At 42.7% G+C, this 19,385-nt stretch overlaps 1 protein-coding gene across 1 annotated transcript; it reads left to right on the top strand.

The window, feature by feature from the left end:
• Positions 1-621: 621 nt before the first annotated feature.
• LOC308336561 (neuronal acetylcholine receptor subunit beta-2-like) lies at positions 622-18,903 on the top strand (the record flags this gene model as incomplete). Its single annotated transcript, XM_080793963.1, has 7 exons — positions 622-663; positions 9,892-10,001; positions 11,171-11,404; positions 12,375-12,667; positions 14,307-14,704; positions 15,968-16,111; positions 18,754-18,903. Exons 1-7 carry the CDS (start codon positions 637-639, stop codon positions 18,901-18,903), a joined length of 1,356 nt encoding a protein of 451 aa, XP_080650089.1. The 5' UTR covers positions 622-636.
• Positions 18,904-19,385: the final 482 nt, after the last annotated feature.

Genomic DNA, 19,385 nt, shown 5'->3' with positions numbered 1-19,385 from the left:
GGGTCCTTCAAAGTGTTTTTAAACTCTGAGAACCAGTACAGTGAAGGCAGTGAGTGTATTTCTCAAGGACACTTCTTGCCTGAGGAGGAGTGGATCAAGAGAATAACCTCACGACACCCACCCACCCCCCCACCACCCGCCTGAGGCATCGCTGCCCCCCTATGGGCATTCTGAGGCACTTTAATGAAGTGAATGAATCCAGGAGGATGCTGGGGTGGAGGGAGGCGGTGGTGGTGGTGGTGGTGGTGGTGGTGCGGGGCTGACAAGCTGGCAGGTGGTGATAGCAAAGCTAAACAATGTACAGTCATGGAAGAGTGAACACCAGCCCGTTTAAAAAGGACTTAGTTTAGTTCGGCTTGGGTTGTTGTGGCTTTATCTGAATGGAGGGAATAATGGACATGTGACTGTAAAGACCTCTGCGCCCATGCCCTGAACTAAAACCATGCTTCGTATATATTAATCCACGTGATATGTGGCTGTGGTGTATTATATTATATTATATTATATTATATTATATTATATTATATTATATTATATTATATTATATTATATTATATTATATTATATTATATTATATTATATGTGTTTTTGACTGGTTCCTTTTGCTGACTTTTACAGAACGAGAGAGAACAGATCATGACTACCAACCTATGGCTGTCTCAGGTATGTCGTCACTGCTCTGCGTTGATACTGTCGCATTCCGTGACCTTTTTCTGTTGTGCTTTTGTTTTGTAGTATTTTTGGTCCCTTGGTTTCCTCTGTTGCTTTTGTTACCTGTGTTGTCTCATCACCTGTGATTATTAGTTTTCTCCACCTGGGTCTTCTTTGTCTCTCAGCCAATCCCTGTGTTGATTTTGTTAGTTGTTCACCTGTGTCTTGTTTGTCTCATTTTGTTAGTTGTTCACCTGTGTCTAGTCAGTCTTTGTATATGCCCCAGTGTGTTTCAGTCCTTTGTCAGATCCTCAATGTAAGTCAGCGTGTTTATTCCTTGTACCTACAGTAGTTTCATAGTGTTTCTCCTCGTGTATTTAATTCTACTGTTTAAACCTCTTGCATCGTACTTAGCCTCCGTTTTGTCTGTCCTGCACTTGGGTCCTATTATCTCTCATTGTCTCAAACCGTGACAGATACAACATTCATCCGTTTTAGTGCTGGGAATTGTCTCAATGTGATGGATTTACAGAAAAGTGGACAAATTATAAGGAAAAACGACGACAACAACAGCATAAAGGCATTTGCCATTCTCTTGGTTTTAAACGCCAGACAGACAGACATGCATTCGTCCACTTAGTGGTGAACATGGTGAAGGATGACTCATGGTGACCATGTCACCTCTTTTCCCCCCATATCTCTGTAGAGCAGCTGGTGAAGGATGACTCATGGTGACCATGTCACCTCTTTTCCCCCCATATCTCTGTAGAGCAGCTGCCTCCATTGGCTTTTGCACTGCTGCACTCTCAAATGTGCGTTGTCTTTGTAATGAGGGGCTTAATGCACTGCCGTCATGCTAATAGCATCCCTCTCTTTGTACATCTCCACAGAATGTTCTTACTCAGTCTGTTCACGTCAGACACTGACATTCCCATGCAGTCACCTATACAGTGATGTGAACTAAGTATAACTACATTGTACTTTATAACCCCATTCAGGACGGGAACCACTTTTGCCACTTTTGTTCTTTGTATTTGTTCCTATACTATACAGTATTAGAAAAAGGAACCACCGCTCATCCGCTGAAAAAACTTAAGAGAGGTGCTGGAGCCACAAAGGGAACATGAGAAAAAATAAAGGGAAGCTCCGCACAGGCGCACACTCAGATCTGCGCACAATCAATGTATTTGGCAAGCTTTCGGTCTACTGACCGTCTTCAGGCATAATCAAAAAGTGACATAGGACAGAATACATATTCATCACTTGATTGGATGATTGATCACACCTATGTCAAACATTTCAATTTGAAGGATAACTCATGGGAGTTGTGGTTCTCAGTGAAACTGCAAGGCACCCAAGGACACCAAGTGTCCATTTAGACAATAGAAAACATCACGAGGAATTCTATTCCTATACTATATTGAAACAGACTGAAGCTGCTGCCTTCCACGACGTCCCAATAATAATGAACCCTCTTTACGAGATTGAGGTCATATAGCTGGGTCTGCTCAGCATTTATATGCAGTACGCTAACTGTACTGTAGCAGACGTATTTGTCAGTCTGGTTTTTCCTTTAATTTCTCACCATTTGTATTTCTTTTTTTTTAATACATTTATATCCCACGATTTTGTAACCCATTTTTCACCCCTGTGTCAATTATCTAATGTGATCCTGGGCTCTACACACCCTCCGCCAACCTAGTCCCCATATATGAGGGACATGGGGAGACCAACCTAGTCCCCATATATGAGGGACATGGGGAGACAACCTAGTCCCCATATATGGGGGACATGGGGAGACCAACCTAGTCCCCATGAGGGACATGGGGAGACCAACCTAGTCCCCATATATGGGGGACTCCACACAGAAAGGCCCTTTGTATTTCAAACAAATGTACAAAAACTGTCACCAAAATCGTCACTGTTCTGCTTTCCTTATACTGTATATTCTATACAGTCTGTTTGCACATATTTTACACCAGTACACACACATACACATTAACACATGTTGTACACAGAATCATATAGTTATGTTGTGACACGCTGTCAACTTGTAGATCGGATGATTATCATTAGTTGTGGCTAAATGAACATCAGTGTATAATTCATGCTCTGTCGAAAATAGCAAACCTACAAGCAGTACCGGTTCTAGGCCTTTTGAGGCCCTAGGCAACATATTATACAGAGGCCCCCCCCCCCCTCCTGCTTTGCCACGCCGGATAATTTTTTTTAATTTGCCATGAAAATGCTTCAATCTGGTGCACTTTGAGATCAAAATTAAGAAGCTAGGTGGGGGCCACATGTGGCCAGTAGCCCATGTAAGGGATACATGAAAAAAAAAAAAATCTTCTCCCTGTGACGAGGCCCCCTCAGTGGTTGAGGCCCTAGGCGACCGCCTAGTTCGCCTATGCCTAGAACCGGCCCTGAGTGGTCCTACCCCCCCCATGAGACTTACAAATCCCAAATGTTTATAAACAAATCCCAAATGTTTGTAAACAAATCCCAAATGTTTATAAACAAATCCCAAATGTTTATAAACAAATCCCAAAATGTTTATAAACAAATCACAAATGTTTATAAACAAATCACAAATGTTTATAAACAAATACCAAAATGTTTATAAACAAATCCCAAATCCCATGAGACTTGGTCCTACCCCCCCGACCATGAGACTTACTACAGGTCAACTGGAAGTGGTCCTACCCCCCCCATGAGACTTACAAATCCCAAATGTTTATAAACAAATCCCAAATGTTTGTAAACAAATCCCAAATGTTTATAAACAAATCCCAAAATGTTTATAAAAAAATCACAAATGTTTATAAACAAATCACAAATGTTTATAAACAAATACCAAAATGTTTATAAACAAATCCCATGAGACTTGGTCCTACCCCCCCGACCATGAGACTTACTACAGGTCAACTGGAAGTGGTCCTACCCCCCCCATGAGACTTACAAATCCCAAATGTTTATAAACAAATCCCAAATGTTTGTAAACAAATCACAAATGTTTATAAACAAATCACAAATGTTTATAAACAAATCACAAATGTTTATAAACAAATCACAAATGTTTATAAACAAATACCAAAATGTTTATAAACAAATCCCAAATCCCATGAGACTTGGTCCTACCCCCCCGACCATGAGACTTACTACAGGTCAACTGGTAGTGGTCCTACCTACAAGCTCTCACTGGTCTGCTATTTCCGACGCACGGTATCGGTGTGCGGTGGAGCAGTGTTGATTTCGGTGACTAATTCTATGACAAAAAAAGAATGTTTGTCGACAAGCTTTTTTCACTGACTAAATGGAAACTAAATGAAAACTAGACAACCTCGGAGAGGTCGCAATTTTAAAAAATTGCAGAGTGTGGTTGCCGCAGTGGCTTACATATATATACCCCTCCCACTGATATTGCCAGCCTGTTACAGTTTCAAGTCACACCTTAGATCGTGTGTAAGTAATTCGGAGGGGATTTAACCCCCGAAATTCTGGTTTTCCGACAAACGGTTACATTTATCGCGTTTGCGGCGCCCCCTATGGATGAAAATGGAATTGCTTTTGGAACTCGTTGAACGAACCACCCCGGACATGTGATTCAAATTTGGGATGGATTGGACATTCCGTTTGTGATTTATGGCATTTTTCGTGATATAGGCCCCTCCTACTGACTTCGGAAGACGATTACGGCCGAACGATACGCACTACCGAAAATCTGCAAATCTGTTTTAATCGGATGGGTCCAGAGATCACGTGTACATTTTTGTGAGATTTGGACAAAATCTGTAGGAGGAAAAGCAAAAAGTGTGTTTTGGACAAAATTCAAAATGGCGGAAAATCCATCATGGCGGAAATGGGCGTGGCCTATATGGGGAGATGCGTCATGACCCAAGGAATCCAGGGAAAAAATAATTTAGATTTTACGACATACGGTTCAAGAGTTATGAGCCAAAAGGTAAAGTGGGCTGTTATAGCGCCACCATGAGGCCGACCTAAAAATATATATTTTTAATTAATTTTAGTGATAATTAGGAAATATTCCTCCAAGTTTTGTAACTATAGTGCTTACAGTCTCAGAGGGAAAAATACTTGAATGTGATTTTTTGCATTTTTCCATTGAAGTCAATGGGATAATTTAATTCACTAATAAATTCATATCAATTAAACTATACAACATTTCTCTTAGCAAAGTACACGCCATCGATTCCCGATTTTTCCGGTCAATTTGACATATGGCTCAAGTGCGTACAGTCAAAACTGAGGGAGGGGTAGTGCGTCAAAATAAAGACTAGTGGAAGAAAAAAAATAACTAGAAAGGCAGTTCCTGTAGAAACTGCGTGGGCTCGCATAAATTGCAATGTATAAAGTTTTTGCCGTGTCAAGTTTGAAACTCGGGGACCGGAGTAATAGTGTTCCCATTGGTGGTCTAAATCCATAATCAAAATTTCGGGACTGTAGCATATTGTAAACAAAAGTAGAAAATGTATTAAAGCTGAAGTAAAAGTTTAAAAAAGTATGAACATTTGGAAAAACTATAGTTTAAGCATAAATAACTGCATAAAGCGGAATAAAGTATGTGGAAGTTGTAGAAGTGTTTTTAAAAGTTTAAAGTTTAAAAGGTAAAAAAAAAAAAAAACTTTATTAAAAAAAATTCAAGTTTATTCTTTTTAAGTAAAAAAAAAAAAAAGTTTAAGTTTTTTCTTAATAAGTAAAAAAAAAAAACTTTATTAAAAAAAATTCAAGTTTATTCTTTTAAAGTAAAAAAAAAAAAAAAGTTTAAGTTTTTTCTTAATAAGTAAAAAAAAAAAAAGTTGAAGTATTTTCTTAATAAGTAATTTTTTTTTTAAGTTTTCAATTTTTTCAATTTTTTTCAATTTTTTTCAATTTTTTTCAATTTTTTCATTTTTTTCAATTTTTTTCAATTTTTTTCAATTTTTTTCAATTTTTTTCAATTTTTTTCAATTTTTTTCAATTTTTTTCATTTTTTTCAAGTAAAAAAAAAAAAAAAAAAAATCAAAAAAAAAAAAAAAAGTTTTTATTTTTTGTGCGTGCGTGCGTGCGTGCGTGCGTGCGCTTGCGAGAGCTGTGTAAAGGCCAGCCAATAGGAAGACAGGGTGTGTGTGTGCGAGCGTGCGAGCGAAGACAGGGTGTGTGCGTGCGTGCGTGCGTGCGTGCGTGCGTGCGCTTGCGAGAGCTGTGTAAAGGCCAGCCAATAGGAAGACAGGGTGTGTGTGTGTGTGCGTGCGTGCGAAGACAGGGTGTGTGTGTGCGTGCGTGCGTGCGTGCGTGCGTGCACTTGCATGTGTCTAGCCTAATTGCACAAATAGCAGACCTACAAGCTCACAAGGTATCGCAGAGCAACTCATTGAGATCTTGTAACTTTAATGTCAGCCCTGCAATTAAGCCCTTATATGTCTCAGCTGTGGAAGTAAAAAGAGTTCTACTACTTGCCAGCACTATGACTGGGAGATTTCAATGGTCCTGGATGGGGGAAAACTATGTCCGAACAAATTGCTCTATCGCAAAAAGTAAAAGTCGAATGCAAATATTTCTTTCGCTGTGAGTGGCCTGAGATATCGAGGTACACCATGTGCGATTGTGGTGTTGGTACGATTGAAAATGTGGTTATAAGAGCGAGTTAAGAATTGTCAGCGCGATAATTTCCTCGTAAGAATTATACAATGGAGGTCAATGAGCAGATTGACTGTTTTTGTGTCACTTAAAAGGCCGTAGTTCACATTCTGTATGTCTCTGTGCTTTGGTGGTCACATTGTGTGAAAGAGGACATGTGTGGCTACAAAATGACAAAAGAACATGCGTGTAAAATGAATACTTTGGCCGGGACGACAATTTGTTTGGTAAATTTTCAAGGAAAGAATTTCAGTCTCCACACTCTAGTCAAAGAAGGCCCGCACTCTAAAATGGCACTAATTACGCGAAACGGCCTGCGATTGAACTGCGATTTCGGAAAAACCGTTTAACGTATTCGAATACGGTTTGAACCACGAAAAAGTCCAGAGTCGTGTGAGCGTTCTAAAGTTTAAATCACGTTTCTACGACAAAGTATGCCAGAGTAATGAGGCTGCAAAAGTGAGCTTGATTTAGAGATAAATCCCATACATTGTCAATGGGAGGGAAAAACTATGAATAAAGTTAAATATTTTAAAAAGTATAAACTTTTTCAAAACAACTTTTTCACCAATGAAAGTTCAAAGATAGATGAACATTATAAAGTTTGAATGAAGTTTCAAAGTGAAAGTATGACGGAGTAATAAGAGCTCAAAAAAGTTAACTGTGAAAAATGGGACCTTTCTTCCATCGACTCTCATTATAAAGATTGTTAAAAAAAGTTAAAAAGTTAAAAAGTATAAAAAGTATAAAACTTTGTAAAAATAAAAATACAAGCACCCATCACTTCAAAGAGCTGAACAGTTTGAAGTTTGAACTAAATTTCTAGCATAAAGTATGTGGAAGTAGTAGCGTGTCAAAAAAACGGCGGAATAAAGAATAAATAAATAAACATAGGCTGGCAATAACTAGTGTGTGCTCGCTGTAGCGAGCCCACAATAATAACTAGAAAGGCAGTTCCTGTAGAAACTGCGTGGGCTCGCATAAATTGCAATGTATAAAGTTTTTGCCGTGTCAAGTTTGAAACTCGGGGACCGGAGTAATAGTGTTCCCATTGGTGGTCTAAATCCATAATCAAAATTTCGGGACTGTAGCATATTGTAAACAAAAGTAGAAAATGTATTAAAGCTGAAGTAAAAGTTTAAAAAACTATGAACATTTGGAAAAACTATAGTTTAAGCATAAATAACTGCATAAAGCGGAATAAAGTATGTGGAAGTTGTAGAAGTGATCAATTTTTTCGGGACTGTAGCATATTGTAAACAAAAGTAGAAAATGTATTAAAGCTGAAGTAAAAGTAAAAAAAAAGTATGAACATTTGGAAAAACTAGTTTAAGCATAAATAACTGCATAAAGCGGAATAAAGTATGTGGAAGCTGTAGAAGTGTTTTTAAAAGTTTTTCTTTAAATGTAAAAAAAATAATCTTTATTAAAAAAATTCAAGTTTTTTCTTTTTAAGTAAAAAAAATATATATATTTTTTTTTCATAAGTAAAAAAAAAAAAGGTTAAAGTTTTTTTTTTTTAAGTTTGCATTTTTTTCAAAAAATTTCATTTTTTTCAAAAAATTACTTTTTTTTCAAAAAATACTTCTTTTTCCAAAAAATACTTCTTTTTCAAAAAAATACTTTCTTTTCAAAAAAATACCTTTTTTTCAAAAAAATACTTCTTTTTTCAAAAAAATACTTTTTTTCAAAAAAATACTTTTTATTTTATTTTTTTGCGTGCGTGCGTGCGTGCGTGCGTGCGTGCGCTTGCGAGAGCTGTGTAAAGGCCAGCCAATAGGAAGACAGGGTGTGTGTGTGCGTGCTCTTGCGAGAGCTGTGTAAAGGCCAGCCAATTGCACAAATAGCAGACCTACAAGCTCACAAGGTATCGCAGAGCAACTCATTGAGATCTTGTAACTTTAATGTCAAGCCCTGTAATTAAGCCCTTATATGTCTCAGCTGTGGAAGTAAAAAGAGTTCTACTACTTGCCAGCACTATGACTGGGAGATTTCAATGGTCCTGGATGGAGGAAACTATGCCCCGAACAAATTGCTCTATCGCAAAAAGTAAAAGTCGAATGCAAATATTTTTTTCGCTGTGAGTGGCCTGAGATATTGAGGTACACCATGTGCGATTGTGGTGTTGGTACGATTGAAAATGTGGTTATAAGAGCGAGTTAAGAATTGTCAGCGCGATAATTTCCTCGTAAGAATTATACAATGGAGGTCAATGAGCAGATTGACTGTTTTTGTGTCACTTAAAAGGCCGTAGTTCACATTCTGTATGTCTCTGTGCTTTGGTGGTCACATTGTGTGAAAGAGGACATGTGTGGCTACAAAATGACAAAAGAACATGCGTGTAAAATGAATACTTTGGCCGGGACGACAATTTGTTTGGTAAATTTTCAAGGAAAGAATTTCAGTCTCCACACTCTAGTCAAAGAAGCTCCGCACTCTAAAATGGCACTAATTATGCGAAACGGCCTGCGATTGAACTGCGATTTCGGAAAAACCGTTTAACGTATTCGAATACGGTTTGAACCGTCCAGAGTCCAGAGTCGTGTGAGCGTTCTAAAGTTTAAATCACGTTTCTACGACAAAGTATGCCAGAGTAATGAGGCTGCAAAAGTGAGCTTGATTTAGAGATAAATCCCATACATTGTCAATGGGAGGGAAAAACTATGAATAAAGTTAAATATTTTAAAAAGTATAAACTTTTTCAAAACAACTTTTTCACCAATGAAAGTTCAAAGATAGATGAACATTATAAAGTTTGAATGAAGTTTCAAAGTGAAAGTATGACGGAGTAATAAGAGCTCAAAAAAGTTAACTGTGAAAAATGGGACCTTTCTTCCATCGACTCTCATTATAAAGGATGTTAAAAAAAAGTTAAAAAGTTAAAAAGTATAAAAAGTATAAAACTTTGTAAAAATAAAAATACAAGCACCCATCACTGCAAAGAGCTGAACAGTTTGAAGTTTGAACTAAATTTCTAGCATAAAGTATGTGGAAGTAGTAGGGTGCCAAAAAAAGCGGCAGAATAAAGAAACGGAATAATAAATATAGGCTGGCAATAACTAGTGTGTGCTCGCTGTAGCGAGCCCACAATAAGTGGAATAAAGTGTTACAATTACAAGAGTCTGGTTGCCCTGTTGGGCAACCACACTAACTAAGCTCTGACGACTGAAGCGAAGACTAAATATATTGAAAATTTCGTCAACAAGTAAAAACTATAGACTAAAATGTTAGGAAGGGACTAGTGGACAAGAGATCCTGAGTAAGTCATTTTACACTTGGTTTGCATGATGAAGCAGATATACAAGCTCACAACGTGTGAGCTTGTATATCTGCTATTTTGAGCAAGTGTAAAATCAGCCATTATGACGGCACCAAAATACATTTTTGTCTATTAAAGACTATTAAAAATCTTATGATATTTCGTTGACTAAAACTAGACTAACACTAAAACATTCCAGGTGACTAAAATGTGACTAAAAATAATGTGACTATTCAAGAGACTATGACTAAAGCTAAAATCAAATTTTGCTGTGAAAATCGACATGCGACGGAGTATATGATTTAAGCTGCAGGAACTGAATATGTGAACACTTGTCTCTCCAGGAGTGGTTTGACTACAGGCTGCGGTGGGACCCAGACAAGTATGAAGGCATCGAAAAACTACGAATACCATCAAAACACATCTGGCTTCCTGACATAGTGCTCTACAATAAGTAGGTTTGTGTGTTTGTGCGTGCTTCAGTGTGTCAATAATAGAACCATGAAGTATTTGGTCAGGGGATCTTTTTTCTGTTTGTTTCTGAACAAATATCAAATATTGGTTCATTTTTCTAATATTCTAGCCCACAAAGAGGGCAGGTTTTGGCCGGGCTCTAAACCTGCCCTCTTCTGATTGGCCAGGCCCTGAACCTGCCCTCTTCTGGGGGGAACTGGTTAAGTAATCAATTGGCAGGCGTGGCATTCAATTGGCAGAGGCTGGAAATTGCACAGGTGGGGTGACTTGGCCTCATTAGGTCCACTGGCAGAGCCTGACCAGAGTGCATGCCACCGACTCAAGGCTGGGCACGGCACTCCCTGTTGGTGTGGAACGCTTGTGTCAAATGGGGGGGCAAGTGGTTGTCGAGTTACGTGCATTACGTGCAACCGTACACACACACACACACACACACACACACACACACACACACACACACACACACACACACACACACACGCTCACATACACACTGAGATACAAATCAGAAAACGGGAGCATTGTTCCTGATCTTTTGTGGGTGCTAGAAAATTGGGAAAATGAACCAATATTTGATGTTTGTTCTGAAGCAAACATCAGAAAACAGGGACAATTTGTTTATTTTAAGTCTGTTCCAACTGTCAATCAGATTATGCCAAAATATCAAATAACCTTGGGCACGGTCCGCTAGAATATTAGAAAAACTTACATAAAAAAAACAGAAAAAACAGTTTCTTTAAAGTCTTTAAAGTTAATTCCTCTTGTCGATCAGATTATACTAAGATCCCCTGACCGTCTTCCAATCTGTCTGTGTTTCACGTCTGAAACACGTGTCTATACTACAGTATGTGGTATTAGATTTAGCTTCTTCGTGAAATTATTGAAACAATCATTGCTTTTGTTGAAAAATGTTGCTTTTGTGGGAATGTTTTTTGGAAAATGTTGAAAAAGTTATATATATATAGGGGAACCCCCTAAGCACCACTGGTTGAAAACCACTTGAGTTAATGTAATTCATGTCTCTCCCCCCCTACACACACACACACACACACACACACACACACACACACACACACACACACACACACACACACACACACAACACACACACACACACACACACGCACACACACATACACACACACACAGTGCAGACGGCGTGTACGAGGTGTCCTTCTACTGCAACGCGGTGGTCTCCAACACCGGCCACATCTTCTGGCTCCCGCCGGCCATCTACAAGTCGGCGTGCGCCATCGAGGTGCAGAACTTCCCCTTCGACCAGCAGAACTGCACGCTCAAGTTCCGCTCCTGGACCTACGACCACACCGAGCTGGACCTCAGCCTCACCAGCGACTACGCCAGTCGCGACGACTTCACGCCCAGGTTAGCACGTTTTTTGTATGTCTGAGCACGGAAATACTGTTTTGTTGTAACCCTAAGGTATATACAGGGGGATTGTTCCTTTAACTGTGTGTTGGCGGGCTGAGGCTGGGACGAGGAGTATTATGGGATAGCTTGTGTTTACTTTCTGTTCTGGTGTGCAGGGAAGCGCTCGCATTATTGAGAGGAAGAGAGATAATTACTTTGTTGTTCACTACGGAGGTTGGATACAGAGTTAGAACCCTGGCTGATCACGTTTGTCCTTTTTGAATTATTATTTTGTTTTTTAAATCACCAGTTCTGCAACACGGACTCCTTTTCCTTGACAGCAAGAAAGCATAAGGATTATTCCGGAGAGTAGAGACACGTTGGTTATAAAGTGTCACTGTTGTGCTGTGCTGTGTTGTGGTGGTCCGCGGCCAAATACACATCATTCTGGGGGTCCTTGACATGAAATAGTTTGTGCACCATGCAGTGACATTAGGTTTTTGAGAAAAGACATTTTGTAGAATCTAATACCCTTCCCAACGCAGCGGCGAGTGGGACATCGTGTAGAATCTAATACCCTTTGCTTCACGCCCCCCCCCCCCCCCCCCAACGCAGCGGCGAGTGGGACATCGTGTAGAATCTAATACCCTTTGCTTCAGGCCCCCCCCCCCCCCCCCCCCAACGCAGCGGCGAGTGGGACATCGTGTAGAATCTAATACCCTTTGCTTCACCCCCCCCCCCCCCCCCCCCCAACGCAGCGGCGAGTGGGACATCGTGTAGAATCTAATACCCTTTGCTTCACCCCCCCCCCCCCTCCCACCCAACGCAGCGGCGAGTGGGACATCGTGTAGAATGTAATACCCTTTGCTTCACGCCCCCCCCCCCCCCCCCCCCCCCCCCCCCCCCCCCAGCGGCGAGTGGGACATCGTGTTGCTCTAATCTAATACCCTTTGCTTCACGCCCCCCCCCCCCCCCCCCAACGCAGCGGTGAGTGGGACATCGTGTTGCTCCCGGCGCGCAAGAATGAGGACCCCGACGACATCACCTACCTGGACATCACGTACGACTTCGTCATCAAGCGGAAGCCGCTGTTCTACACCATCAACCTCATCATCCCCTGCGTGCTCATCACCTCGCTGGCCATGATGGTCTTCTACCTGCCGTCCAACTGCGGCGAGAAGATGACGCTGAGCATCTCCGTGCTGCTGGCGCTCACCGTCTTCCTGCTGCTCATCTCCAAGATCGTGCCGCCCACGTCCCTGGCCGTGCCGCTCATAGGTCAGTCCAGGGGTGACGATGGAGAGGGCCACTGTATATTACACACTATACTGTAGGGGCCCTCACTAGAGGGCCACTGTATATTACACACTATAGGGGCCCTCACTGGAGGGCCACTGTATATTACACACTATAGAGAGTTGCAGTCCCTCCCCCTTTCAGAACAACGAGTGGCCCAGGAAATGAATCGCAATGCATTTGTCCCATAGGCATTCCTATTACTATAGGGGCCCTCACTAGAGGGCCACTGTATATTACACACTATAGGGGCCCTCACTAGAGGGCCACTGTATATTACACACTAATACTATAGGGGCCCTCACTAGAGGGCCACTGTATATTACACACTAATACTATAGGGGCCCTCACTAGAGGGCCACTGTATATTACACACTAATACTATAGGGGCCCTCACTAGAGGGCCACTGTATATTACACACTAATACTATAGGGGCCCTCACTAGAGGGCCACTGTATATTACACACTGTAGGGGCCCTCACTGGAGGGCCACTGTATATTACACACTATAGGGGCCTTCACTAGAGGGCCACTGTATATTACACACTAATACTATAGGGGCCCTCACTAGAGGGCCACTGTATATTACACACTATAGGGGCCCTCACTGGAGGGCCACTGTATATTACACACTATAGGGGCCCTCACTAGAGGGCCACTGTATATTACACACTAATACTATAGGGGCCCTCACTAGAGGGCCACTGTATATTACACACTGTAGGGGCCCTCACTGGAGGGCCACTGTATATTACACACTATACTGTAGGGGCCCTCACTAGAGGGCCACTGTATATTACACACTATAGGGGCCCTCACTGGAGGGCCACTGTATATTACACACTATACTGTAGGGGCCCTCACTAGAGGGCCACTGTATATTACACACAAATACTACAGGGGCCCTCACTAGAGGGCCACTGTATATTACACACTAATACTATAGGGGCCCTCACTAGAGGGCCACTGTATATTACACACTATAGGGGCCCTCACTGGAGGGCCACTGTATATTACACACTACAGTGGCCCTCACTAGAGGGCCACTGTATATTACACACTATAGGGGCCCTCACTAGAGGGCCACTGTATATTACACACTATACTGTAGGGGCCCTCACTAGAGGCCCACTGTATATTACACACTAATACTATAGGGGCCCTCACTAGAGGGCCACTGTATATTACACACTATTGGGGCCCTCACTATCTATAGGGGCTATCTGTTGTTAACCATAACACTGGACTGCGCCATCTTGATTTGCATGTGCACGCACGCTTTCAGTCGCTTTTATCTCCAATTCCCCGTCCCAGGCGGCATTCCAACAGTGCTTATTGCACGGAGCATAGCGGCCCCTGTAATGGAGCCACCTAGTGGTATTAACCCCCCCCCCCCTCTTCCGTCTTCTCCAGGGAAGTACCTGATGTTCACCATGGTGCTCCTCACCTATTAACCCCCTCCCCTCCTTCCGTCTTCTCCAGGGAAGTACCTGATGTTCACCATGGTGCTCCTCACCTATTAACCCCCTCCCCTCCTTCCGTCTTCTCCAGGGAAGTACCTGATGTTCACCAGGTTGCTCCTCACCTATTAACCCCCTCCCCTCCTTCCGTCTTCTCCAGGGAAGTACCTGATGTTCACCATGGTGCTCGTCACCTTCTCCATCGTGACCAGCGTGTGCGTGCTCAACGTGCACCACCGCTCGCCGTCCACGCACCGCATGCCCGACTGGGTGAAGCGGCTCTTCCTGGTGAGCCTCCCGGCGTTCCTCCTCATGAAGCGCCCGGGCTCCTCCAACAACGTCCGCGAGAAACTCCGCCGGAAGTACGCGGGAACGTCCCGCAACAACGCCGGTGACGGGAACCCCGCGGGCGGCGGCGGCGGGGGCGGGGGCAGCAGCGGTAGCAGCACCCGCGGCGGCTTAGAGAGGAAGTATTCCGAGATCAAACTGGGAAGTATCCGGACAGACGCCGACTCCTTCTACGTCAACGACGACTCGGCTCGCAGGTGCGGCTGGAAGGTGGGCAGCAGCTGGTGTTTGATTGATTGATTGAATAGTTTATTAGACAGAATGTATAAACGGCAACAAGAGTATAGGCTACAATCAAACAGTTCAGGCCAAAAGGGGAGAGCACAAAAAAAAAAACCTGTGTTTGACTGATTGATTGAATACTTTGTCAGAAATGTAATCAGTACAGGATATAGTCAAACACTGGGATCACCGGGGAAAAAAAGTCCTTGTTTCCATTCAGGTCCTGGGTATTCAATTCATAATCATGACGTAAAAAATAACAACAAAATCTAAACATCATAAAAAGGTAAAAAAAAATGTACAGGTTGGGGAACAAAGAAGGAGGTGGGGGTAGTCACTAGACTAAGGGGAGGGGGGAGGTTGGGGGGAGGGGAATCATTTCCTCTCCCTTTGGCATGCTGAAAGGTGGATTCTCAGGCCTGTTTTAAAGGAGGCCAGGGATTTGCATTTTTTGAGGGAGGGAGTCACACTTGGGTGGCAGTGCTGTAGAAGGATAATTTGTCCATGTTTGTTTTGAAAGTGGCTGGTGCCAAATCGTTGTTCTCGCTTCCTCTTGTATTGTGGCTGTAAAGTAACTAATTGCTTAACCCATTCTGGACGGGAACCCCTTTTGGTGTTTTAGCAAGTATTATGTTATACTTTAGCTATATTGAAAAGTAGCAGATCTACAAGCTCATAGACGAGCTTTTAGCTATTTTTGAAAAATCGTGAAAATGTGGTGCACATCTTTGAATATACTGTATATTCTTTCAGAGTGAACGTTTTTAACTCAAATCTTTGCTTCTGGGAGGTCCCTGGATCTTTTCAGATGGGGGTCGGTGGCCAAATACATATATTTTGGGGGTCCTTGACATGAAAATGTTTGAGAAAACTGTCAGGATTTAGAAGCCATTTGTATTGTACTTTCAATTTCCAATTATTTTACTTCTACTACAGTACATCTCAGAGGTAAATATTGTACTTTTACTCCACTACATTTATTTGAAAACTTTAGTTACTAGTTACTTTGTAGATTTTGATTATCATTAAAAATAATCTTTATTCACTTATACATGTATACATTTTTGCCATTTGAAAATAGCTCATCATTGTGAGCTTGTAGATCGGCTATTTTCAAAAACCTGAAATCGGACATTCTGCATTATGAGTACTTTTTACTTTTGATTCTGGATTTACAGTGCAGTATTGACGCTTTTACTTAAAGTAAAACATTTGAGTACTTTAATATTTTTCCCCCCCACCACTGGGAAGGTGGGCGACATTCCCGACGCGGGCGGGGGGATCCCGGACTTCCGGAGGCGTGTGGCCGTGCAGTGGGACGCGGACCTGGAGGAAGCCGTGGACGGAGTGCGATACATCGCCGAGCACATGAGGACGGAAGACGACGACGAAGGGGTGAGTGAGGAGGGACGGGAATACAGTGAGGAGGGACGGGAATACAGTGAGGAGGGACAGAAATACAGTGAGGAGGGACGGGAATACAGTGAGAAGGGACGGGAATACAGTGAGGAGGGACGGGAATACAGTGAGGAGGGACGGGAATACAGTGAGGAGGGACGGGAATACAGTGAGGAGGGACGGGAATACAGTGAGGAGGGACGGGAATACAGTGAGGAGGGACGGGAATACAGTGAGGAGGGACGGGAATACAGTGAGGAGGATTGGCTGGAAGCAGGGATGGATGTACTGTGGATTTATTTCTTTTTTTTTCTTAATAATTTAACCCCACGATTTTGTAACCCATTTTCACCCCTGTGTCAATTATCCAAATCAAATCAAATCAAATTTTATTTATAGAGCACATTTTCAAAGACCAGGTGGCCAACCAAAGTGCTGTACAGGAAACATGACACAAGTAACATAGTAAAACAAAATCAAAGCAACACAAAAAGTACACAGGTTAATTAGGTCAAACATTGAAAGCCAGGGAGAAGAAATGGGTTTTGAGTAAAGACTTAAAGGCCTCTAAGGAGGGAGCAGACTTAATATGAAGGGGCAGACAGTTCCAGAGTTTGGGGCCAGCCACCGAAAAGGCACGGTCACCTCTGGACCTGAAATTGGGCACAGTCAGGAGCCACTGGTCAGCTGACCTCAGGGCCCTGGATGGGGAGTAAGGGACCATGAGTGCCGATAAATACAGGGGGGCCAAACCGTTTAGGGATTTAAAAACAAATAATAGAATCTTAAAATCAATTCTAAATTTAACGGGAAGCCAGTGGAGGGAGGCAAGAACGGGAGTGATATGATCACGCCTCCTCGTACCAGTGAGTAGGCGCACGGCGGCATTTTGGACAAGCTGCAGTCGTCTAATGTGATCCTCCGCCAACCTGGGGAGAGCAACGGACTTGAACTCATGCTTCCTTCATGCCTGCAGTGTCCGAGTTGCTCCTTTACACCTGACAGGGGGGAGTTTCCCTGGTTGGACGTATAGCACGTGGAAGGAACACGTTATTCCAACCAGTTCCTTTCCCCTCCATCAGGCGCCCCGGCTGGCCAGGGGGAGGCAGTTTACAGACCAGGATTACTGCATGTTTTTTGTGAGGGTATTTTTTAACTAGTGAGGCTATGTTGCTTGCACGTGCACGGCACGTGCACGGCACGTGCACGGCACGTGCACGGCACGTGCGCGGCACGCGCTCAATCTATACATCCATCCAGAAAGAAAGACAGAGGGCAAGGAATAATGATGGAATTATGGAAGGAAGACAGGATGAAATGAAGGAATGTATAGAAGGAAATAATTGTTAATGGATCGAGGAAAGGAAAGGAATGGAATGGAATGGAATGGAATGGAATGGAATGGAAAGGGAAAGGAATGTATCCATGTGAGGCCGATATAAAATGAGTTGAGGGAGCTACTGTACGTAGATAAGGATAAAGCTGTGAGCGGGAATGAAGAATGTAGGACAAAAGAGGTTATCAGAGAGAGAGAGAGATGGAAGAATGGTGAAGTCCATCCCTTACTTATTAAATGATCCATATCTGCTGTCTTTCTGTCTCTGCCTTCATCTCTTTCTGTCAATCATCTCAGGCCCCTTCTGTAAACAAATATTGTTCGGTGCGGAACACACCACCAGCACATGCATATTTTAAATGCTTTATTTAACTTCCACTAATTCCTTAATACTCAAGCTAAGGCTCATAATTGCATTAACATTTTTAGAATTAAGTCTTATGTAATATTCAGATACTGTGTAAAAATAGTCATAGGCATACTTTCTCGACTGCAAGTCCTGGCTGACTGTGTGTGTGTGTGTGTGTGTGTGTGTGTGTGCGTGTGCGTGTGCGCGTGTGCGTGCAATTCCTTCCAGAATTATCCAACAATTTTCGTTTTATGTGTGTGCGCGCATGCATGTCCTTGCTGTTTGACTCAGCAAACCTAAAACCTTCCAGAATTATTCAACAATTTCGTTTTATAATTCATCTCACTAATTTTCTTACTGACAGCCAAAATAGCAGGCCTCTTATAACATCCCCAATTGTTTGATCAAATGAACGAAATCACTTGAATCACAAAGTAAAGATTATTCCCATCTATACACGCAGCCTTCGTGACTGTGACTAGTGACTACATCCCATGGCCTGTGGCAGGAATGCTAATATACGGCTGATGTTCAATGCCCGTGCACAATTCCATTTGTAACGACTCACTGAGTCACGAGGGTGGTTATTTTAAACAAGGCAAAGGTGTTTAATGCCAAAAGTTTTATTCCAGCATGGTTTGAGTGGCATACAGATACATGTGAAGTGCTACAAAGTGCTAGAACAGTGAGCAGCGCTGCAGGAACCTAAAGCAAAGAAATAAATCAAAATATCCTAACACTTTATCCTGACAAAAACCCCTTCAGATCATAGAGGACTGGAAGTACGTCTCCATGGTGATCCACCTGTAACCTCTCTCTCTCTCTCTCTCTCTCTCTCTCTCTCTGGGGTTTCAGATCATAGAGGACTGGAAGTACGTCTCCATGGTGATCGACTGTACCTGTAACCTCTCTCTCTCTCTCTCTCTCTCTCTCTCTCTCTCTCTGGGGTTTCAGATCATAGAGGACTGGAAGTACGTCGCCATGGTGATCGACCGCCTGTTCCTGTGGATCTTCATCCTGGTGTGTGTGACGGGAACGCTGGGACTCTTCATGCAGCCGCTGTTCCAGAGCTACAACACGCCCACTGCCGACGACACTGAGTGAGTGGCGCTCGCACGCCCCATACCTCGCTATAGGTGCTGTTGAGTGGTGCTCGCACGCCCCATACCCCACTATAGTGATGCTCGCACGCCCCATACCCCACTGGCCACTAGGTGCTGTTGAGTGATGCTCGCACGCCCCATACCCAACAGGCCACTAGGTGCTGTTGAGTGATGTTTCTATGTCAGTGGTGCTCAACCTTTATCACATCAAGGACCCTGAGAATTATCTGTATTTGGCTGTGGACCCCCATCTGAAAATATGTTGTTCCAGCAAAGCAGAGTTTTGAGTTAAAATCGTTCTCTGTGAAAGAATATATATTATTCAAAGCTTCGCGCCACATTTTCACGGTTTTTGGAAAATAGCAGATCTACAAGCTCGTAGCGCAGCACGTAGTCATTTGTAGAATCGTTCCCAGGTCAAAATGGGTTAAGTTGACGATTAATTGTCACACAGAAATAATTTGCGATTGAATTATGTACACA

The sequence above is a fragment of the Protomyctophum bolini genome (genome assembly GCF_963924005.1).
Source record: "Protomyctophum bolini genome assembly, chromosome: 3".
Lineage (NCBI taxonomy): Eukaryota > Metazoa > Chordata > Actinopteri > Myctophiformes > Myctophidae > Protomyctophum > Protomyctophum bolini.
Note: the sequence above shows the minus strand (reverse complement) of the source record. Positions and strands in the feature narration are given on the sequence as shown.